This window comes from Condylura cristata, unplaced genomic scaffold, assembly GCF_000260355.1.
Source record: "Condylura cristata isolate star-nosed mole 26May11 unplaced genomic scaffold, ConCri1.0 scaffold00033, whole genome shotgun sequence".
NCBI classification, from domain to species: domain Eukaryota; kingdom Metazoa; phylum Chordata; class Mammalia; order Eulipotyphla; family Talpidae; genus Condylura; species Condylura cristata.
The window spans coordinates 15876239-15898314 of NW_004567134.1; the positions used below are offsets into that span (position 1 = coordinate 15876239).

The window sequence follows — 22076 nt, forward strand, 5'->3', positions numbered from 1 at the left end:
GGCTGTAAGCCAGCCTTGGCCTTGCCCTTCTCTGCCTTCAGCAGGCACTAAGGACCACACCTCCGGCCTGGGGCACGGCCTTCCCGAGCCTTGCTTGCCCCCGCCCTGGGCACTGTGACCTGTGGGCTGGTCTGCCCACACCCACGCCTGGCCAGAGCTGACAGCGCGCACAGGCGTGGCTCCGGACTTGGGGAGCGGGCCCTGCTCAGTAAACACTGCCATGTGCGGTGAGAAGTTCCTCTGGACCCGCCAGCCTGGGGGTCGAGGACAGCACAGAGATGCCGGGTGCCAGCGGGAGCCCTCAGCTGCGGTGGGAGAGGCCCGCGAGGGCCAGCGGAGGGGCAGCAGGCTCCCCGGGGAGTGGGAGCAGCGGCCCGAGGCAAAGGCCCGTGGAGAAGCGCCGGTCGCCAGGGAGTGGGGCTGGACCGGGCCTGGGGGAGGGACAGGGGCCGGCAGGCGGGCTCAGGAGCAGCAGGGCTAGGGATTCAGACTGGCCCCCGCAGGGCGGCACCGATGTTCTCTGCCCCAGCACCAGGCAGGACCAAGCAGCGTGTCCCGGGCGGGGGTGGGGGAGGACGGCCCCTGGGGCAGCCGGGATGGACACAGGTCTTCTGGGCAAATCAGGTGGCTGTTCTGGGCAGAGGCTTCACGCCTTTTAGCCCTTCCTAACAAAATGCCCTTCCACGGAGAAGCAAAACCATATGCACCAAGTATTTCCTTTAGTGGTTTCGATGGTGCAGAAAAACTAAATATCCCAAGAATCCAGCAATCTAGGAAGAATCAAAGAAGGGCTGATCGTGCCATGGGATAGTTCCTCAGTGGAGTTTCAAAGCGCTCTCATGGCAAAACGGGGGCCCCCACCTGTGACGGCGCTCCAGTCCCGGCCCCGCTTCCTAACAGCCTCGCATGGTGTCAGCTCTGCCAGCTCCTCTCCTGCCGGGTCTGAGACGGACTCACACGGCTGCAGGTGCTGGCTGGGCCCTGGGATGGCAGGTGGTGACAGGGGTGGGGAGGGAGGAGGCAGGTGATCAGCAGATGTGGAGGAAGCAGAGCTGCCCGTGTGGACAACCCCCTGCCCCAACGACGGTCGCCAGGGTCCGACTCAGCCCGTCCCAGACCAGGGACACCAGCACAGCCCTGCGTCATGCTCCCCTTGACAGAAGGGGAAACTGAGGCCCAGGAGAGGAAGCCACACGAACAGTCTGCGCTTAGCCACACCGTCGACAAGTGGTGGGGTGAGCCCCCAGGCCCCGAACGCTGGCCCCTTCATTTCCCTCTTTCCAGCGGGGCTGCTGATATTCAGAGGGCGCAACGTCAACGGCTCGCTCGTCTCTGGCCTGGTCTTCCCAGTGCGCCGCGCTGGACTACGCCGGGCGCCAAGCCAAGGCCACCTCCACCGCGCGGGAGGGCGGGCTCCCATTTCCCAGGGAGCCCCCAGCGCATGGGCGGGCTCCGCACCCCAGGAAGCTCAAGGAGCTTTAGGGGCACCCACTCCGTCAGGAGGCCTCTCAGCGCTCCCAGGGCTTTCTCAGGAGGCAGCCAGCCCTGCAGCCCGCCCCCCAGCAATCACTGGCCTTTGGGGGGGCCTTTGTGCTTTAATAAAGGCGGTATTACTGAGTCGCAAAGCTTCCCTCCTTTCCAGCCTTCCTCGCTGCCAGGGTTCCCGCTAAAGGTGAAGGGCTGTCATTCAAGGCCGAAGAAAGGCCTGAATCAAGATGCTGAGCTCTTTTGACTGAATGTTACGACGTCCGCGCTCCCCAGCCACGCCGGCGAGAAGCGCCTCAGCGCGGCACAAAGGGCCCTCGGGTGTCCTCGGCCCGGGGCTCGGGGCGCGGGCAGGGCTGGCCACGCCGCTCTGCATGCGTGTCAGGGACGCTCTAGTTTCCCGGCTGAATGCGACAGGCCGGCCCAGGGCTGCCACCAACACTGCTCGCCCGCTCCTGCGCCTCCCTCGGGCCCAACAAAGGCCACTTGAGGGCCCAGAGGCAGCTGCCCAGTTCTCTTCCTGGGCCTTCTCTCCCCTTTCACACTTCTCTCCCTTTCATTCTGCCCTTTACTCCTGCTTTACGCCTCATTGAACCCATTAGCCACTTTACAGGGTGCTCCCGAAGAATAAATTTTCTGTGTGGGGCTCCTGCAGGTTTCTCGCTGGCGGCTCCCACCCGCCGAGGAGGCGGTGGGGGGGCTGACAGGCACACACTCCCATGGCCCCCAGGCGCGTCTCCCCTGGCAGCTCAGGGCTGGCGGCTGCAGGGCCCCACCCACAGACCCCCTGTGCTCGCAGGACAGGGCCCTCGTCCTCCTGTCTGCGAAGTGGGGCTGACCACCCCACCGGCTGCTTCTGGCCCCCCAGTCGCCGTACGAGCCGTCGCACAAAGCGCCACCTAAGCTTTTTTTTTGTTCACTGTCATCATCATGCAGACGACACTGGCTGTTTAAGAGCCCTGGGCCACCTCCAATTCCTCTACTTGCTGGTGAATGAAGGAAGGGAAAAGGAAAAAAAATCAATTCAAGGCTATTTGCAGCTGTTTCTGGGTGAGCGTGTCCGTCTGTGTGTGTGTTTTCTTTTTTCCTGCCCTGGTGTCCTAGAGCTCTGAAAAGAATAAAAACAGAGCCCCAAAGCACTGAAAAGGCAGGATTCTTCTTAAAATCCCAGCTAATCCTGCAGCTTCCTTTAAAGGGGCAACAGGAGGAGGCGGGGAAGGGACCCGAATTGTTTTTGCAGCGCCCTCCCCTCTCAACCACTGCTCCTGGAGACCAGGAAACAAGGGGAAAAATCCATAAATCACCCACTAGAGTAGGACAGGGGAAGGGACAGGGCAGGCGAGAGAGCAGAGAGCAGGGCTGCTGGGCAGGAAGCGGGGGCAGCACGAGGGGCCTTGGGGCCATGCGGGGCAGGACCCCCCAGCCCAGCCCCATGCTCCGCTGTGAGCCCGAGGGCGGCCAGGACAAGGACGCCTGTGTGCGGAGCCCTGGGGGCAAGGAGGCTGCCCCACGGGGGTCTCTGGCCCGGCCATGCCCCTGCATTCCGCTGCCACCTTTGCCCTGGTCGCCTGTGAGAGCTTCCCTGTGCCCAGTCCTCCACACGCAGTGAGCAGCCAAAGCGTCTTGCAGGATGAAAATCAGGCCCTGTTGGCCTGCTCCTCCTCCTGGCCCACCCGTCACCAGAGCCTGCACGCTGGACCTGCCCACTCCCTGTGAGATTCTTGCCACCATCTCCCTCCCCGCCCCCCACCCCACTTGTCTTGCCTCTTGAGCCCAGTGGACCCTTCCCACTGCGACCTTCACACGGCTGTCTGCTTGGCCAATGCCGTCTCAGCCTTCCCTTGGAGGGTGAGTACCCCTTTCCAGGAAGAAGTGGCTTCTCCTTCGGCTCAACCTCCCACTCCCTCTCCGGGCGGGCTGTAAACACCACAGCGTGGCTCACTCACTGAAGAGAGTCCCTGGCCTCGTGTGTAGCTCACAGGAGGTGTGCAGTGAGCATCTAGGTAGAAGAAATAGCTCGTTTGGGGACTGGAAATGCAGGTGTGAGGTGTTCAGGGTCCCTCAGAAAAGCTCTCATTGCAAAACATGACTGTAGGTTTTCAAGGTTCGAAATGGTCCCTGCTTTGGGGACAGCAGTTTAGATGTTTCTTGTTATATGGCAAAATTTGCATGGATTGGTTTGCTAGATTAAAGTAGAGCTCGCAGCCTCTTCTGTAAAGGATCCAAGAATGAATTTTGTAGGCTCTGTGCGTCATGGTCTCTGTGGGAGCACAGAGGCAGCTGTGGACAATGCATAAGGGATGGATGTGGCTGTGTTCCGATAAAACTTTATTGACAAAAGTAAGCTGTGGGCCAGATTTGCTCACAGTCCTATTTGGCTCATCCCTAGATTAGACTGAGGATAGCAAAGTCCCAAGAGACACATAGTAATGACAAAGTTTTTTCAGGGGTCATCAAATAAGTATAGCAGGTTCTTGGGAATAAATGTCACAAGACCATAGTGGTGTCGTGTGCTGTAGGATGCTAACACAGAAGGAAGCTGTAACACCTTGACTTTACCTGTAATTACTGTTTCACAGAATAAAAAGCACCTTGGCTACATCATTCTCACATCAGCACTGTGTTCACACAAATGGGGGGTTCCAAGGTCCTGGGGGCTCTCCAAGGCCCACTTAAGTGTTGAATATGTGGGTGGCTGGGGGGTGAGGAGAGGATATTTTCCAGAATGATTACAAAAGGAGGCTTGGCCAATAGCTGGATGAGAGTCAACTTGGGACAACTTGGGAGTCCCGGAAGTTGTGAGACCCAGGAAGTGCTAGGACAGGGGCAGAAATGGGCGGGGTAAATTTGGTGGATGTATAAAGAAAGAGAAACACAAGGATAGAACAGAAGCAATCTCTTCTAACCGGACACCTACGTGCAAAGGGAATGGACCTAGACCCGCCTTCCCAAACCACTTCAAAATGGATCACAGGCCTAAATGTGATGTGAGCCCATGAAAGCCCCGGGAGACAGCAGGAGCAAACCAAGATGACTGTGTGCAGTGCTGCCGACTTAGACGGCAGCCGGTGAAAGCAAGAGCCGATGGGCTGGACTTCCCTGGCAGTGAAGTTCCTGCCCTGCCAAAGTCGCCACCAAGAGAATGAGAAGCCAAGCCACTGAGTGGGGGAAATGTTGGGGAAAGACGTGTCTGATGCAGGGCAAAGAACTCCTCCGACTCAGTATTACCAAGAAACCCAATTATAAAATGGAACAAGGACCTAAACTGACGTCTCGCCAAAAAGAATGTGTGGAAGGCAAACTGCGAGCACACCAAGACCCTCCGCACCGCCCGTCAGCGGGGCACGGCCTCATTGGGAACGGCTGGTGAGGCGGGGTGCGCCAGGACCTCCCCTCCATGGCTAGTGGGAAGGCAAGATGGCCCCCAGCTGCCAGACAGCTCAGCAGTCGCGTCCAAAGCCAGAACCCCCGTTACCCTGAGATCGGCAGTGACACTCAGGGCCGTTACCCCGGAGAGCTGGAACCCAAGTCCACACAAAAATCTCCAAGTCCTGGGTGTCTTCACCGTCTTCAGGAAGGTCCGGCCCCAAGCTGCGCTACTGAAAGAACCGTTCTCACATTAAGTAAAGTGTTATTCGTGAAGCAAACTTGCACTTGCAGAAAGCTGTGTGAAGAAGGCACTGACGCCCCACATGACGATGCTGCTTGAGCGCCAGCCCGGATCTTCGACCTGAGCTCCAGACCTGAATCTCCCCATGCACGCGAGTCCCTGGGCCATGTCACCAGCAATTTGTATACAACACATCATTGTGCCTGTCTCGGTGGGGTCACCGGCCAGCAAGCCACCGAAGCTAGAGACAAGGAAGGGTCTAGATGCGCAATAAACATCCGAGGCGCTTAGTGGTGCCTTCCCAAGCCCCAGCTCTCCTGACGCCAGCCCTGGTCCTGAGCCTGGACAAGGGCAAGGGCCCAGGGAGCCTGGACCCCAGGAAGACGCACGACTGGCTCGTGCGAGTTTCGCGTTTCCCTCAGCAGTGTCTCCGAGATGCAGCTGCAGCCAACACCGCTGGCCCACCGCGGGCTAACAATTCCATGAGCCAGCCCACAGCAGACTCAGAGTCCCAGCACGTTCCCAAGGGCTGAGTGGAGCCCAGAGGCCGGGCCGGGGGCTCAAGGCCAGCGCGGTGGCATGCCCACGTCCCAGGCCCAAGGCCGCATCCAGGTGCTGTGCTGTGACCAGCGCCTGGCCCAGGGGGCCCCGCTTCCAGGTCTGCAGTGTCACCGCAGACGCCAGAGACACCGGCACGGCACCTCCTTCCCCTCACAAAGCTCCTCCACAGCTCTGGGCTGGAGGAAAGGCCGTGTTCTCTTCAGCTTTGGGTCCCCACTGGCGGATGTGAGGACGGAATCACCCGAGCTGCTTCTATCCTTATAAGGAGACTTTAAAAACTAAACCCCCACGGCCCGCACGGCCCGAGAGCACACAACAGACCCGACACCGCTACTCCCCCAGACGCCGACACGTCCTCACAGCCACTGCAGGGGAGCAGCTGGGAGGCGAAGAACCCAAGGTCACGGCCAATGAGCGCCAAGCCTGAGATCTGAACCCCCCGGACCCCGCTCTTCAAGCCTCAACCATTCACCGCCTTTTAGGTGAAGATCTGCAAGGGGCATGAAGGGAGCGTGCATGCACAGCCTCGAGCTGCAGTGTGACCAGCGTCTCTGTACGCAGAGAGACAGAAAAACCGCCCTGTGAAGCCACCACAGAGACCAGCGTTGTCTTGCCGAAGGGACGAAGGGACACAGGGTGTCCACCCTCCTCTCTCTGGCCCCGGGCACATCTGTGAGACCTTCTCTTACACCCCTGGCTCCTCACAGCAGTGCGTGGAGGGCGGGGGGCGGGCAGGAGGCCTCTCAATTTCTCTTCTGCGCTCTCCTGACTTCCCTCTGCAGCCGGCCGGCCACCCTCCACGGCTGCAGTTTGCGCTGGCATCTGCCCGCCACTGTGGGAGCCGAGGGGCGCAGAGCCGAAAGCTGCCGTTGGCCCAGGCCTCACCTCACCCTAGTCACTGGCTTGGAATAATGTTTCTGAGCAGTTGCTGACGACAAGCAGGCAGGCCAGGAGCGGCAGGGTGACCCAGGCATGCGGAAAGCTCCACCCTCCTTTCCACAAGGAAAAAAAAACGAGCACAGAGAAGAAAGCGGATGCCACCCACCTTCAGCTCAGGGAAGACGGCAGGGAACAGTGAAGACTGTGGCCAGCCGAGAGCCCCCAGAGGAGGCCCGCAGCGGCCAGTGAACGCCGTAGCTGCGCCTGCAGGGCCGCCAGGGCTTTCCACCTCCCACGGGAAGCCAGAAACGCATCTCTCTTTCCATGTGAAACCTGATTTCTACATGTTGCCAACCGATTCCTCCCTTCCTTTGATGTTTTTATGTTTAAATAAAACACGCGTGAGCTAGAGCGTTCCGTGGGCAACGCACTCACAGCCTCTGAGAGCCCTGGAGGTCACCCAACGCCACCACACTCGCCCACACCGCGGCCCTTCCACGGGCCAGGTCTGGGATGCCGACGAGCGGGCAAGGGCCGCCGGCCCCAGGCCGGCCAGGCAGGCGTGACCCAGCACGCGAGGCTGCCCCAGGCAGGGTCCTGTCCACAGACTCAGGCAAGTGAGGCCTCGGGTCCGGCCGGAGACAGCCAGCGCGGCCTGCCCCCTGCGTGCCTCGAGCACGTGGCCCAGCGACGAAATATCCAGTGGGGAGCTTCGCACATTCCCTGGCTCTCCAAGCACCTAGCTCCCCTTTTCTTGCCTGGTGAGGCCAGGACAAAGCTGGGTCCGGTCGTGTTGGAGCAAAGAGAGGCAGAAGTGGGGAGCCCTGAGGCGTGTGGCCGAGGGGTGTGGGCTTGGAGGCAGCCCTGGGGCACTGTGCAGGCCCCTGCCTCCAGGGCAGAGCCTGCCGCCTCTCACCTTCCCTGTGGACTTGGTCCCCTTCCAGATGCAGAAGTAGCAGATAGTCCAGGCTGCCAGGAGACACAAGGCCAGCTCCCCGCGGAGGTTCCCGATGTGCTCGATCCCGTCTGAGATGGCCAGGACCCGGCGCCTGCGGGTGGGACAGCAAGAGTCAGGGGGCTGGAGACGGCTCCCCGATCCCCACAGCCCCTACTGCGGCACAGCCAGGGTGCGGAGGGCAGGGATGGCCCCTCACGCAGGCCCCCTCTGCCAGGCATCTCCCTGGAGCCAACCAGGGTGGGGTGTGGTGGCTTCGAGAGGAGACAGCCGCCGCCCGCTCTCTGGGTTCACTCCACCAGGGAGCAGAAGGTGGGTCAGCAGACAGTTTTGGGTGCAGCGTGTAAGGGGTGTGATGGGAGACGCCCAAACAGCGCCCAGCACACCCCAGGGGCCCAGGTGACAGCAGGACACCCCGGGCACACTCCAGGCTCCGCCCTCACCCGCCTCTGAACTCCAGGCTGGCCCTGGGCTTGCTCGGCCAGAGGCACCAGCCTCTCCGCAGCTCTGCCAGCCAGGCGGTGAGGTCACTACTGGTGCCTCCGTGGCAGAAGCAGGTGTCCAGGCGGCGTCTGCAGAAGCCTGAGCTCCCGAGGGACCGCGAGAGCCCTCCTGCCACCCCTAGTCATGCGATGCAAGATGTCGTGTGAGCAGGAAACACACGTTGTTGCTCTGAGCGACTGAGGCCTCTGAGGACACTTGTTACCGTAGCTCGCGGCCCTGTCCTGACAAACCAGCCAACCCGGACGGTGGCGGGAATATAGCCAGGAGCCAGGGAGTGAAGACTGGATTTGGTCAAGGTAACAGAGCAGAGAGGAGGGCTTGGGGTGCCTGGGAACAGGGACCAACAGGAAAGGCAGGACGGGCACGCAGAGGCGGCACCAGTCACAGTCAGAGCATCACGGCCAGGGCCCAGGCCATGGCAGAGGGACCCCCATGCCTGCTGAGTTGATGCCTCCAGCCACAGCCCCCCCACCCCTGTTCTCCCGGGTTGACACAGGCCTCGCCTGGGATCCGTGTTCCTTAGAGTCAAACTTGCCGTGCTCCACACTGTATGGAGGCCAAGGCCCCGACACCGACGCCCCCACTTGGTTCATGAGTCCCACTCTGGCTGCCAAGCCCCGGTACCATGCCAGTCACAGGGACCCTGCAAAGTGCTTTGAGAGAGCAGCCTCCACCCCATCACGCACGAAAGCCTCCCTCAGTGTCTGTCTCCCTGGGAATCCACTCAGGCCTGAGTCTGCATTCATTGCTCAATGACACCAATTAGCACTGGTCTGCAGCCCCAGTCCTCACCGGAGAAGTCAGGGAGGCCCCAGGCAGAGTCAGGCTGCAGCTGTGGGCTTACTGGAAAGAAAACCCACCAGTCCTTTCACCAAGAAGGGGAACGTCCTCTGATACACATATTCACTGAGCACCCACAATGTGTCCCGCAGGGTGTCAGGTCCTGAGGATAAAAGGAATAGCGGGTAGGGCTCCCCACCTTGACGAAGCTGGGCAAAAAGGAGGCCGAGGTAGCCCAGAGAGCCACATGCTCGCTGGCTGCTCCCGTCCTTCTCTGGCCGTGAGACACTTGAACGCGACAGGCCTTATGACGTGCCGCCTGGAGAGCACCTATTGTTATAACTGAGCGGTCCTGCACCCCATGCTGGGCCCCCTGAGCGTGACTCTGTGGAGTGGCTCCCCAGGAGCCCCAGTGCCATCTGCCCAGGGATTCCTGGGGGGTCTTTGGGTGTCACAGTAGGGTGTCCTGGCAATGTAGCAACCCCACAGGAACCCCCCCCCACACACACACATAGCCAGCTGTAGACACGTGTGTCTATGCATAGGCAGGTGTGTGTGCATATATAGATGTGTGTGTGTGTGTGTGTGTTGTTTCCCCCTTCTTAGGGGAGGAAGTCATAGATCCTTTGAGAAGCTACTGAAGGGCTGGGCTTTCTCCCCAGAGGAATTCCCTGATGCATTCACTCACTCGCAAACTTCTGCAGGATCTTTGGGGTGCTCATCAAAATTCCCAGTGAGAAGCCCGGAGCTGACATGTAGCTCCCACCTGACAAACTGTCCTCCTGCACCCCAAGGTCCAGATGACCATGGGCCCAAATCAGGAGAGGCCCGTCACCCCCCTCGGGAGTCCCCCGCTTGCAGGGCACACACGCCTTCTGCTGGTACAGGTGTTTTCTGAGCGGAGAATCGCAGACTGGAAGGCTCGCGGGGACGGGGAGAGAGCGGGGGCAGACCTCCAGGAGAGCTGGCTCAGGTCCCTTCGCCTCCACATTTTGGATGCTGCAAACTTTTGAGTCATCCGCTTGCTTCAGCGCCCTCTGGCTTAATTGAACAATCTAATTCCCAGAATGGGAAGCAGACTACTAAAAGCCACGCAGGATGAATTGCTCTTTTGTTCCACCAGACACTATTTGAAAACATCCTCAAACTATTTTCCCTCGGTTTTACCAGCGCTGACTTGAGCTAGAGCAAGCGACCTTGGGCTTCTAAAGAAAGGGGGTTTGGGGACCAGGGTTTCAGCCTGCAGGGCTGTGGGGTTGTCCTGACCCACAGGGCAGCCTTTGAGCTCACGGGGCTGGAGTGCTCAACTCCAGAATCTTGGAGAAGGCAAGTTTTCCCAGCTCTTCCTGGGAAAAGCTTTCTTCACGGCCCTCACCAGGAAGCACTGGAACAGAAGGAAGGTCTGAATGAGGAAGCGTTCGCTGCCAGTACCCCGCGGCCAGAAGGACCCAGGGACAGACCTCCCGACAGGGTGCGGGGTGCTGACGGCTGGGAGGACATTTCCGAGGAGCCTCTCCCGGAGCGACACCGTATGCCCCGGGCGTCAGCACAGAGCAGACTCCCGACGCGCCTTCCACAGACCCTGAGAGCTGCCTACTGTTCTGCGGCTCTGGAGCTCTCTGCCCAGAAGCTGCCATCTCACAGCTCGCGGGCATAGCGTCTCTGCCTCGCCAGCCTGTGGCACCTTCAGAGGCGGCTGGGCGCAAAGCCCGGCCCTGCTCCTCACCAGCTGTGTGGCCTGGGGGAGGGACGCCTCCTTCTCCGGGACTCGGTCTCACCTGTCTGCTGGGAGCTTCTCCCTCTGCGGCCCTTCGAGCCCGAACTCGGCACCCCTCCCACAGTCCCTGATGAAGGTACATTCGTCCTCATCATTTCGAAGATGGGGAAACTGAGGTACAGAGAGGCTCGGTGACTGTCCCACCACGAGTGAGCGGCGGCTCTTGGGCCTGAACCCGGGATCCTGGCTCCGGCGCCCACGCGTACAGCCTCAAAGCTGGTGCCGGCCTGCTGCCCACACTCGGGCACCACCTTATTTCTCCTCTACAGTTCAAAGCGGGGGTGGACCCAAGCCTGCCCCAGCCGCCTCCGCATGCCTGTGTAGCTGGTGCAGGCAAGAGCGTGTGTCTGCACCCTGTTAGTCTTTCAGTGGCGCGAACTAATGTCTCCAGTGTGTCAGATACTGCGCTCAGCGTGCGGGTTCGCAGACCGGGGGTCTCGTGGGGGGCGTGGACAGGTGGTGCCAGGCAACAGGGGGATCTTCCCCGAACATCTGGCCACTCCGAGGATGCTGGGGAAGACCAGGGGCAGGGGAAGCTCAGAAAGATGGGGTGGGGGCAGAGAGCGGGGGGAGGCCTGGGAGGCGGGAGAGCAAGATCCGCTGTGCAGACAGAGGGTGGGGGGCAGGGGCCGAGACTGAAGGCAACTGTCCTTGCGAAGAGCTCCTGAGGAGGGCCCGAGGATGGCGGGGAGGGGGGCAGTGGCCCGAGAGGGCATCACCGCACCCTGACACCGGCAGGGGACCGAGGCCCAGGGCGGAGAAGCAGTCGGCCCAGATGGGGACCTGAACCAGGCTCTTCTGGCCGTGGCCTCTGCTTCTCTGCCTGCACAGCCTGCGGGCAGGTGCTGAGCCCTCGCCGAGAGGCATCACACCCTCTGCCCTCCCGCTGGCACCCAGCAGGGCCGGGGTACTGAGAAGGACACAGCCCCACCCCGGACGCGCCCTCCAACAGCCCCGCTCGCCACCCAGACGCGGCCGCACCGAGACCCAGGATGGGTCAGAGCGGCTGAGCCACGCGTGCCGGCAGACACACCACCCTCCTCTAACCTGCCTCAGGGGAGCGAGGCCGCCAGGGATGGGGTGGCCGCCCCAAACGCTGGCACTGGGAGACTGACTATAAATAGCCTTGCTCGGCATCCAGATCTCCCAAAGCTACAAACAGGCCAACAAGAAAGGGCCGCGACCAGGGCAACGTGCTGCCCCCCGCACCCCGCCCCAGACCCTGCTCTGGCTTCTCTGGAAAGAACCAGCGAGCGCAGAGAGCAGGCATGGGTCTCGCCTGCACGCTGGCGGGGTGAGGCTGGCACAGGCTTTGTAGGAGACGCCGACACCAGCTGACCCAGCGAGCGTGACCTCTCTGGTACTGACCCAGAGCACATGAAACACTAGCTCAGAAAGACACTGGCACAACGGTCACAACGGTCGGGACCCGGGACCGCCGGGGAGTCCGGCCGCCTGAGTCCTCGTGCCCAGCAGGGGGGCTGGATAAAGAAACTGCAGAACACACACCCCATGGAGAACACGGCCTGGGAGCACACCTTGCGGGGCACAGCCCGGAGCAAGCCACAGGGCGTGGCTCTGCTATTGAGAAAGAGGCCATCATGCCTCTTGCCACAGTGAGGATGGAGCCCGAGTAACGAGAAGAGATAGAAAGTGAAAGGCAATTGCAGAATGGCTCTCCCACAGGCGGGGTCTCCATGACCAAACACACTAACAATCGCAGCAGAAATAACTCCTGACTGAGAAACAGGGCTGTGCCCAGAGGGGTGGGGAGGGGAGGGTTTGGGAGGGGCCGCACCCGGTGGGAGTGGCGGGGGGGGGGGAGGAGGGTGGCGGGGCTGGTACGGCGATGGCGCCGGGACTCGGCCCTACACGCGCAAGGTGTGAAGCGGGACTCCCGGAATCACAGTTTCATAAGCGAGTGGCAGGACACTAAGATCTGGTTAAAAACAAGGCCGGTGCACCAGCATCTGGGATTGGCCAGTTACAGGGGTTGTTGGGGGAATAGGTTTGTGAATAAAGATGTGGTTCCTTCCGTTAATATAAAAAAAAAACCAGGCAGGTGCGGGCGGGACCTGAGCCCACAAGACCCTGCCTGGGCCTCACAGCAACTTGCCACAGGGAGGCTCCCCCCTCCTGAGACGAGAGGACAGGACGGCTGTTCCCTTTCACAGATGGGAAACTGGCTTGCTGAGACGCCCCTCCCAGGGGTCCAGGCCTGCCCCTGCTGCTTCCCCAGCTCTCCAAACCCAACGCCCTTCAAGCCCCAGCACAAACAAAACAGCCACAGCGGGCCCGGCCCACCTGACCCTCAGGCCAGTCCCCCCACCCCTCGAGGCGGAGTGACATCTGCCTCGCTGGCGCTCCTGAGCCGGTCAGCAAACTTTCTGTAGACGGCACGAGAGTAAATAATTTCGGTTTGCACGGAGTAACTCTCTCCATCCTTGCACGAGAGATGAGCTGCAGGGGACTGCAGGAACGAGGTGGCTGTCTTCCAATAAAGTTTGATTTGCAAAAGCAGGCAGCAGGTGGGAGCTGATCAGTGGTCTTCCGAACCCACCCTAGGCCACAGTGTCAAGACACCCTGAGGTCCTCGGGGACCCGGGACCCTGTCTGACAAAAGGCTGCTCACTGCAGCCCTCCCGGGAGTCTGGATGGCTGTGAAATAGCAAAGGCCCGAGAGGGTCTGCGACAAAGACCTGCTAAGCCTCCAGGTAACCCAACTTTGCCCACAGGCTCCACACACCCAGCGTCCCGCGGCCCCTCCAGGGCTCCCAGCCCAGCACAGCAGCTCTGAAACAGCCGCTAAAGCTCAGGCCCGGGAGTCCCCCTGGCCCTGAGATGTGGGTGGCCAGAGCCACCATGCACAGTAGGGAGGGGGAGCAGGGGAGTCCTGGGCCAGGACGCAGCATGGGGAGACTGTGGCCACCAGGAAGCCTCCGACCCCCATTCTCTGAAGGGCAGCTCACCCGTCTCAGGCTTGGGGTGCGGGAGGATGGGCAGGTTGAGGATGAGTGAGATGCAGATGAGACAGGCTGACACTGGGCTCCCAGCTCACCTCCCATGGTCACCTCCGCTGACCAGGCCTTGCCGGACATGGGAGGGGCCCCTGCTACCAACCAGAAGTCGAGGTTTGTGATTAGAAGCCAACCCCCCCCAAGTGGAAGAGAGTCAGGTTCCCAGCTTTGCAGCTTCCTCCCCCTCCGGCAAGTCTTCCAGGGAGAGTATGCACGAGAGGTGAGGTGGGTGTGCACACGTGAGAGAGACAGTGAATGTGTGTGTGAGAGAGAGAGAACCCAGATGTGAATAAAGCCCATGGATTTATTATGAACCTTGGGGGGCCCAGTGGACTGTGATGGAGACCACAGAGGGCTCGGTTTGGTAACACACATCTGAAGAAGTGTCAACCTGCACCCCTAAACCACATATGGGGTTACAACCCAACACTGGCACACAGTAGAAAAAATCAGACAATCTAAAAAACAAAAAATAGAATCTGGACTCAAGAGCATGCACGAAAGCTCGTGACACCCCGAGTGCCCCGGCTCCCAAACTGTCACTCATCAGAGGCCCCTGCGCCAGGCGAGGCCAAATGCTGAGGCTGCCAATGCTTTATGCCCATCACCTCAGGGCAGAGCGTGCGGCCTGCACTGGACGCCTGTCAGAGGGAAACCGCGGGCGCGGTCGAGGCCATTTTCCAAGGAGCCTCTTGACATCGACACATGACACAACCCAACGGGTTTCTGCTGCGTGCTGGCTGGCAGCCCTGCAGCCTTCCCCAAGCCGCCCCTTGTTCGTCTCTTCCTTCTGCTCCCTCCACCCCAGCCCCCAGCTGGCGCCCTCCCTTCTAGAGCCTGGGCTCAGAGGGTGCAGGGCGAGGGGACTCCGCCCGGGAACACATGGGCAGCTGCGGGCACCAGAGACCAGGTGGGATGTAGGCGGAGTCAGGCTGTGCCAGTGCCTGCTGGCCAACAGGGACACTTTGGGACAGTCCCTTCACCTCCCCTGCGCCCAGAAGCACCCCCAAAGGAAGGCCGCTGGGGGTGGGCACGGTCCCCTGGCTGGGCACTTCATGCAGAGGGCACCTGCAGGGCCAGGTGGGGCCAGGCACGGGCAGCCACTCCACGCAAGGTCCTCACCGCACCGAGCAGGACGGACAGACAGAGCCGAGCAGAACTCCCGCGGCCACTGCCACAGTCTGTGAAAGCTGGCACGCCGTGGCTGAATTGTATTCAACTATTGCCACGCTGATATCAACAGTGGGTAACAGAGGCACGTTCTCCAGCACTTGCTAACTCTAGTCACTACCACGGCTGCTGTCCTTCTGCACACTGAGCGAGCTGCAGAGATTTAAGGACCCCCGAGACCGTCGAGTGGAAGCAACGGGGTTCAAACTCCTCGCTGTCTAGCCCCAGGCCCAGGTCACGATGCCCCCACGCCACCTCGCTGCAACTGGCACGCTACATTTCAACCTTGGCACGCACAAGTGGCACCTCCAGCCTCAGCTCCCACTGCTCCCGGGGTTGTGTGCAGATGGCACCCTTAGGACCACTCACGGGTCCCTCACGGGGCTGGGGCGCTGGTTGCTGCTGGGGTGGCCAGAGGGAGCCGTCCTCGCTGGGGGTGAACTGGGGCCCGCTCTCCAGGAACCGGAGGCCTGCTCACGGCCAGAAATGCTCACGGGGTGGCGCGGGGACCCCAGGCAGCAGGGGCGGTGGGCTCTGGCTGCAACCCCTCCCTGCTTCTGGCGTGTCGCTTCCTCTGCTTTTATTTAAAGACACCGCTACATTCTCTCCAAACGGTTCTACCGAAAACCCAGATGACTTGCGAGCAGGAAGCCAAGGGTCTGCTGGAAAGCAGCTTCTATACAACAAGGGACAGCCCTGGAGACAAATTAAGTCTCTGCCCTGGGAACACACTGCTCCTCAACAGATGGAGAAAGGAGCGAGATGAGCCCCCTAAACCTACCCAGGGGTGCGGGCAGGCAGAATTCATTACTGTGACGAAAGAATCATGATTTTAATTTTGTAAGTCTTGCTTTTAATTTTTTTTTTTTTTTTAACTAAACAGTACAGGAGGTATAAAGCAGCCAGTGAACTTTCTTCCCCTGGCTGGTCACCTCCCTACTCTTGGTTCTGACCACTGTCAACAGCTCCTGGTGGCCTCTTCCAAATGGCTCTAATGAAATGGAGACAGACATATTTCTGGACAGATGGTATTAGACACACGATTCCGCACTGCACCTTCTCCACTTAATTTCATCTTAGAGATCTTTTCCGGATGGACACATCTTCTGTCTCTCTCCTTTTCAGCAGTTGTTATGGGAAGATACCACACCGTAGTCAGATTCACCTTTAACAACATTTCACAGGTCTTTTCTCTTTAAACTACCACAAACAACATGCTGGACATAGGGAGTGTGGCTGCATCTCTAGGAGAGTCTCAGGAGTGGAATTTGGGGGGGGCCAGGGGCTCTGGCTGGACTGGCCTTCCACTGCAGCCTGAATGCCACCAGAGCAGGGGAATTCAGCTCCTCCCACCGGCCCTCCTGAGCAGGAAGAGCCCTCAGGAGACACCCGAGTGCCAGTGGCAGGAAGCAAGCCTAACGCCACCCCATGTGGGTGATTAAAGCCTAACGCCACCCCATGTGGGTGATTAAAGCCTAACGCCACCCCATGTGGGCGGTTAATCGCCGACATTCTCTGAGTCTTCAACCTTCCCATGGGTTCTGGGCTCGGGAGAGGTGAGGTTCCATTCAGCCCTCGGGGTCCTCGGAGGGGACACGACTGAAGGCTGAGCCCTGCAGGTGGATACCGTCATATCCAGGTTACCGAGGAGGACACTGCACTCCTGGGTGTTAGCATTCATGCCTTCGAATCTGTTGGGCACTGAAAGCGCTGACATGCCAACAGGTAATTAGCATAGCCCCTGCTGGCTGGGCTCTCATGGAAGGAACAAGAAAATGAAGACGTGAAGAGTCAGGCAGGTACCGTGTGCAGTCAGCAGACAGGGCTGAGAGGTGCCGGAGGGCTGAGTCAGCCGGCTGGCACTCAACGACAAGAGAAGCCAGACCCACGGGAGCTCCTCAGGAGTCTTCTGAGAAAGGCAGTAACACAAGAGGGAGGCTAATACATACTGAAGACAGAAAGGAAGGCCTCAGCCCACTGACAGCTCCTCTGATCCCAAATTTACATCCAAGGAAAATCAACGCAAGTGGCCAGGTGATTTAGACACAAAATTTTAAAAACCCCTCCAATAAGGACACACCAGAAAAGACATGATCTCAACCTCCAGGAAAAAGATTTAGTGACCCCTAGAATCACTTCAGGCCCAGCAGCAGTAGGTGTTCCATAAAAGGCTGATGAATGGACACCAGGAGAAAGCAATGTCAGCTGTACAGTCCGTGCGCGTGAAGTTGCTCGCAAACCCATAACCAAGAGCTACGAGGGGAAGTGAGAGAAACCACAGGCGGGTTACTCACCAACCGCACTGGATCCCAGCACAGCACAGGCTGAGAACAGAGCTGGAAGCCATGGAGAAGACTGCACGGGGCAGCACGTGCTGCTGTGGAAGCCAGGAGCCTTGTTTTCACATCAGACACCAGTGGCCCCTGCTCAAGGCAGGACCAGGCCAACCTGAGCTCTCAGTATTTGTGTGTGTGTGTGTGTGTGTGTGTATACAGAACTGAGATACAGGCCAGAGGTGTGGGGGTGAGAGCTCATCAGACACCGAGAGGGGAGCAGAAGAGGCAGATTTACTGAAATATACAGTGGGTGAGACAGGAGAGGTCTGCTCTGCCATGCGGGTCAGCTTCCTGGTCTGTGCATCCTGGTCTGGGGTTGTACTCAGCCTGCAGTGGTGATAGCGCTGAGACTTAACCCTGAGGCCACCAGTCAGGCCTTTACACCTCATTTTAATTGCACCCTCAGAAGAGATACAACCCTTCAAGATGAGGGTGGATTGGGGCAGGTGCCTGTGGTCAGGACAAAGTGGTGACCAGTTGAGATCAGTGGAGCTCCATAAGTGATTTTACAGTCATTTATGGGCTTGTCCTGCCCTAATTCTAGAAAGCTAGTACTGACCTCCAGGCCAGCACTTCTGCCTCCCCCAAATGGTCAGGGTCTTTTTGTGCACCAAGAGCTGGGGATTTGTCCAATGATGAACAAGCAGAGAGGTGGGTAGTCTATTCTGACCAGTGTGGCCCCGAAGGGAGCCTTGGAGTTACAAACAGCAAGGGAAGGTCAAGGAACAGTGTAGAGATGTGAACCAGCCACACAAGGAAAGAATAGAGACACTAAAGAAAAAAACTCTTAGGGAAACCTGACCCAATACTCAAACTGTTACTTGGGAAAGATATTGGGCACACTCTCCAATGCCAGGAAGCCAACCTGTATCCAGAAGTTGGGATTTACCTAAGGGACAAACTGCCTCCTGCCTCCTGGCAATTTATGTAAAGAAAAACAAATAGTTACTTAAGGCAGAATTTGCTCCTAGCCTCCAGAGGGTTGAGTGGAATGGGAAGAGAGGTGCAGAAATTCTGAAAGAACCCACAAGAAAATGCATTTGGGTTCATCAGAGGTAAGTGGTTGCTCTTCCTGAAGGATACAACTTTCAGGTCTTCTCAAACTAATGTGGTTCCAACAGTTTCTCATAAGAAATCTCACACTCTCTATCTTTCAAGCTAAACCTAGGGAAAAGATAAATCAGAGTGGCCGATGGGAGCATCTTTGAAGAGGTGAGCCTCACAGCTGCGTTTGAGCAGTTTCCAGGATGCGGCACAGATAAGACAGGTGCAATCTGAACAGGACACTAGAACTACGGTCCCTTCTCCCATGGACTTTCATATTGAATGGTCAAGTTGCAGACAAAAAGGTCCAGCTACACTTGAGGACACAGACCATATGTCCCCTTTTCCACTTGGTGTCCCTGTGGGTGGATGATGTGGATATTTCAAAGGGATTTTAGAAATACTCAATGCCATGGACAAGTGAACTTCTTATCAGAACCCACTTAAAATCACCTCATGGAGTGTTTTCTAGAAAATATTGCCTGTATGCCATCTTTCCACTTATCCAATCACTCTGTAAATAACTGTGGGCCTTTCAAAGCTTGACATTAATGAGTAAAACCCAAAAAAGTGCTCTTTCATGCCTGCTAACTGGGAGATTCAGACAATAAACTAACATACTGTACAAATAATTATTCCATCAGTTTTCTGTGCATGCTACAAAGGAAATGACTGGTTCTAAACTTGTCCAGTGTGTACTTTCAAGATGTATTCTCTAAGGGAGCATAGATACCATGTTTTACAAGCCCTCAAATGTGTGGCTCCCAGGCTAGTCTCTATGGCACTGCTCTGCAAAACCACAGTCTGATGGGGCTAGAAAGGCCACAGAGATTCACTCACTGCAGTGGCCTCCTCTTTAGCATACATGTCACAGATGCGTTATTTGAAACTATGATTCTATGGTTCAAAGGAGGACTGGAGAACCTGCATTTCTAACCACATGATTCAATTGCTGTTCTTCTGCAGACAATATTGAAGCAGCATGACTATCAGGCATTTGAAAAGACCTAAATCTATGAATAGCTATACTATGTTCATGGACAGAGAGACTCAGTCATAAAGATGTCAGCTTTAACACGTAAGCTTAATGCACTTCCAGCCAAGATCCCCATGGAATCGGTTAGTTCTTTACTGTAGTTGTGGTTTTAGAATTGTTTAACCTGACAAACTGACTCTTCCACTTCATGTGGAAGTCAATTTTGAAAAAGTACAAAGTAAGGGGCTTGTCTTACCAGTGCAAGGCTTACAATCAAACTATAAATGTGGTTCTGACACACAATTAGGCAAGGAGACTGGTGGGAAGATGAGTCCTCTCAGGAAAACTAGATGTGGAAGAAGTCATTACAAATCAGAAGGGACAGGATAAGTGGCTCAGGAAATAGAGCTGGAGAAATTGATTATACTTTAAAAAACTGGATTCCTATTTTGTACCATCTGCAAACATAATATTCCATGCAGATTATATTCCTAAATTTGAAAAAATGAACATTTCAAAATCTTAGAAGAAAATACAATTTTTTTTTACAACTTTGAGGTAGGAAACATATCTTAAATAAGACACCAACTGTGCAAACCAAAAAGATTGACAAACTTGACTTCATTAAAACTGAAATTCTTGTATGCTATAAATGAACACAATAAGTCACACGAGGAAAAGCTATTTGCAACAGATACTAGTAGCTAGAATATACCAACTATTCTTGCCTGTAAGAGAAAACAAGCAAAGAGAAAAGGATATAAACAGGAAGGTCACAGATAAAGGAACCAAAAGGGGAAGACATGAAAAGATGCTCAACCTCACAACTAATTAGGGGACTGCAAGTTTTAACAAGTGGAATATCATTTCACACCACTCTCCTGGCAAACCTTAACAACTCTGACCAGACCAAGTTCTATCTCGAAGAGGGAATTCTCCAGCATTCATGCTTGGGCAGTAATTTAGAACGACTCCTTTAAAAAGCAATGTGACATTATCTGCTAAAACTAATGATGCCTGCAGTCTCTACCCACCAGCTCCACGCTTAGGTATGTGACAAAAACCCTCGTTTACACATATGGGAAAGCCTGGGCAAGACGTTCTTTCCATGTACTTCACAACCGTGGGAAATGGTAAGAGCCTAGAGGCTCTAGCGCTCGGAGCTGGTTAAATACAATGTGGCCTATTCATTCACTGAAGTAGTATACAGCAGGAAAAACTGAGCGAAAGTCACATGTATTCGTGTGAGCATGTTCAGAAACCAATACTGAGTAAAGAAACAAAATTATGAAAGTGTCAGTAGTGAAGAACATTAGTATAAAATTGCTTGCAGTTTCTTAAATAAAAATTGTTAAAGCACACAAGAAAGATCTAGGTGTCACTTGAGATATATATATTTGGGGCATAAATAAGTTTATATATACTTGGGAAATATAAAGTCCACTGTCCCTCTAAATTATTACTAGTTAGCCTTAGGGGAGGGGAAGGTTCTTCAACAAAACCAGACTTTTTCAAATTGAAAAGCCTCAGAAGACCTTCGCCCTACAAATGAAGCTGCTCTTCAATACTGGAAGCCAGGGGTGTTTCTACAAAGGCTCCATGCCAGAGCCAGCGTGCATGGCTAGGCAGGCTGGCACTGCACACCCAGAGCATCGCTTCACCAGGTTGTACAGAGAATAACACAGACAACCGTCCATGACAGCCCTATCATTCCTCGGCCACTGGCCCCTTTGGAAGACGATGTCCATTTCTGGAGAAATGCCCGTCCACACAATTACTGCCTAAGTATCCATGGATTCAGTACTTCCTCCCTGACAATCAGTGTGCGCAGCAGCCACACACTTCCAGGGGTGAGTGCCCACATCCTTCAAGTGCTTGCAGACAGAGCTGGGCCCGAGCTCTTTCTTAATCACATTTGAACCCGCCTCTTCCATTACAGTTGATCCATTTCTTTCGTCCTGACACTTCAGCTACTCAGAGAGAGCTAACCTGTTCTCCCTGGAGCCTTCTGCCCTCCATGCTAAATATACTCTTGCTCCACTGATTGGAAACAAGCCCTGTCTGCTCCTTTGTGAAAAGGAGAATTTTCAAACTGTCCCTCATTTCCCCAGCAATTCTTGTCCTCAGACAACGAGACAAGCTGACCTTGATCCCAGAACCGCACGGCCTTTCTCCCAGCTGCCCTGTTGGGAAACCTCGAAAGTTCTCCGCTCTGACTTCCCAATGGCCAAATGCCCACAGCAGCCAGGAAGGCGGAGGCTGGCGGGAGGGCCAGCCTTCTGCAGAGGCAGGGATGTTAACTAGCAGAACCAGGGCAGAGGGGTCACTTCCACTTACTCCCAAAACTCCATGACAGGGGAGGTGGCGTTCTGCAGGGCCACGTGGCTGTGGTTGCTCACGTTCAGTTTCTGGAACTCCACACACTTATCTACAGTGGAAATAAGACAAGAAAGGCAAGAAGGTCAGGACCTCTGTGAGGGCTGGGTCTTGGGAAACATTCAGAGTTGATGGTGCAACCGGGTGCTTTTACCCAACAGCCACAAGTAAACACCTCTCAAAGAATACCGTGGGGGAATTATTAACTTAGAGTTGAAGAGTGGCTGGCCTGTGGACTGGAGGAGCTATGGGCTGGCTGCCTTCTCTCCTTCACTCCTAGTCAGTTTTCGATCAAAGCCTTTCCTCCTATCTTGTTGCCAATCCTCCCCTATCCCCACCCTCTGTCCATGGCATGTACCTGCTCTGCTCAGTGAGCCTGGCGCGAATGACGGTGCTGAAGCAGGGGGTCCACCTTGGGGCCCCCCAGGAAGTACCACAGTTGAGACTTAATTTTCCTTCATACGAAAAGAGCCTGAAAGCACACCTGCCTCACAAAGGTGATTATTAGGGGAGGAACACGTCAGTCTCCGTGTACACAGCTTCCTTCATTTCCTTACTAGATCAATCCATCCAAGAGAGGATACACTATATGTGTCTTCTCATGCC

The 22076-nt window shown here is 56.6% G+C and overlaps 1 protein-coding gene across 1 annotated transcript in view; it reads right to left on the reverse strand.

The window, feature by feature from the left end:
* SLC6A11 (solute carrier family 6 (neurotransmitter transporter), member 11) overlaps positions 1-21476 on the reverse strand; it is a 69264-nt gene extending 47788 nt beyond the window's left edge. The window contains exons 1-2 of the mRNA XM_012732102.1: positions 21432-21476; positions 7452-7584 (exon numbers count right to left, since the gene is read on the reverse strand). Of these exons, the coding sequence (XP_012587556.1) occupies positions 7452-7584; positions 21432-21445 (147 nt within the window). The 5' untranslated portion in view covers positions 21446-21476. The remainder of the gene's footprint in view (positions 1-7451; positions 7585-21431) is intronic.
* Positions 21477-22076: the final 600 nt, after the last annotated feature.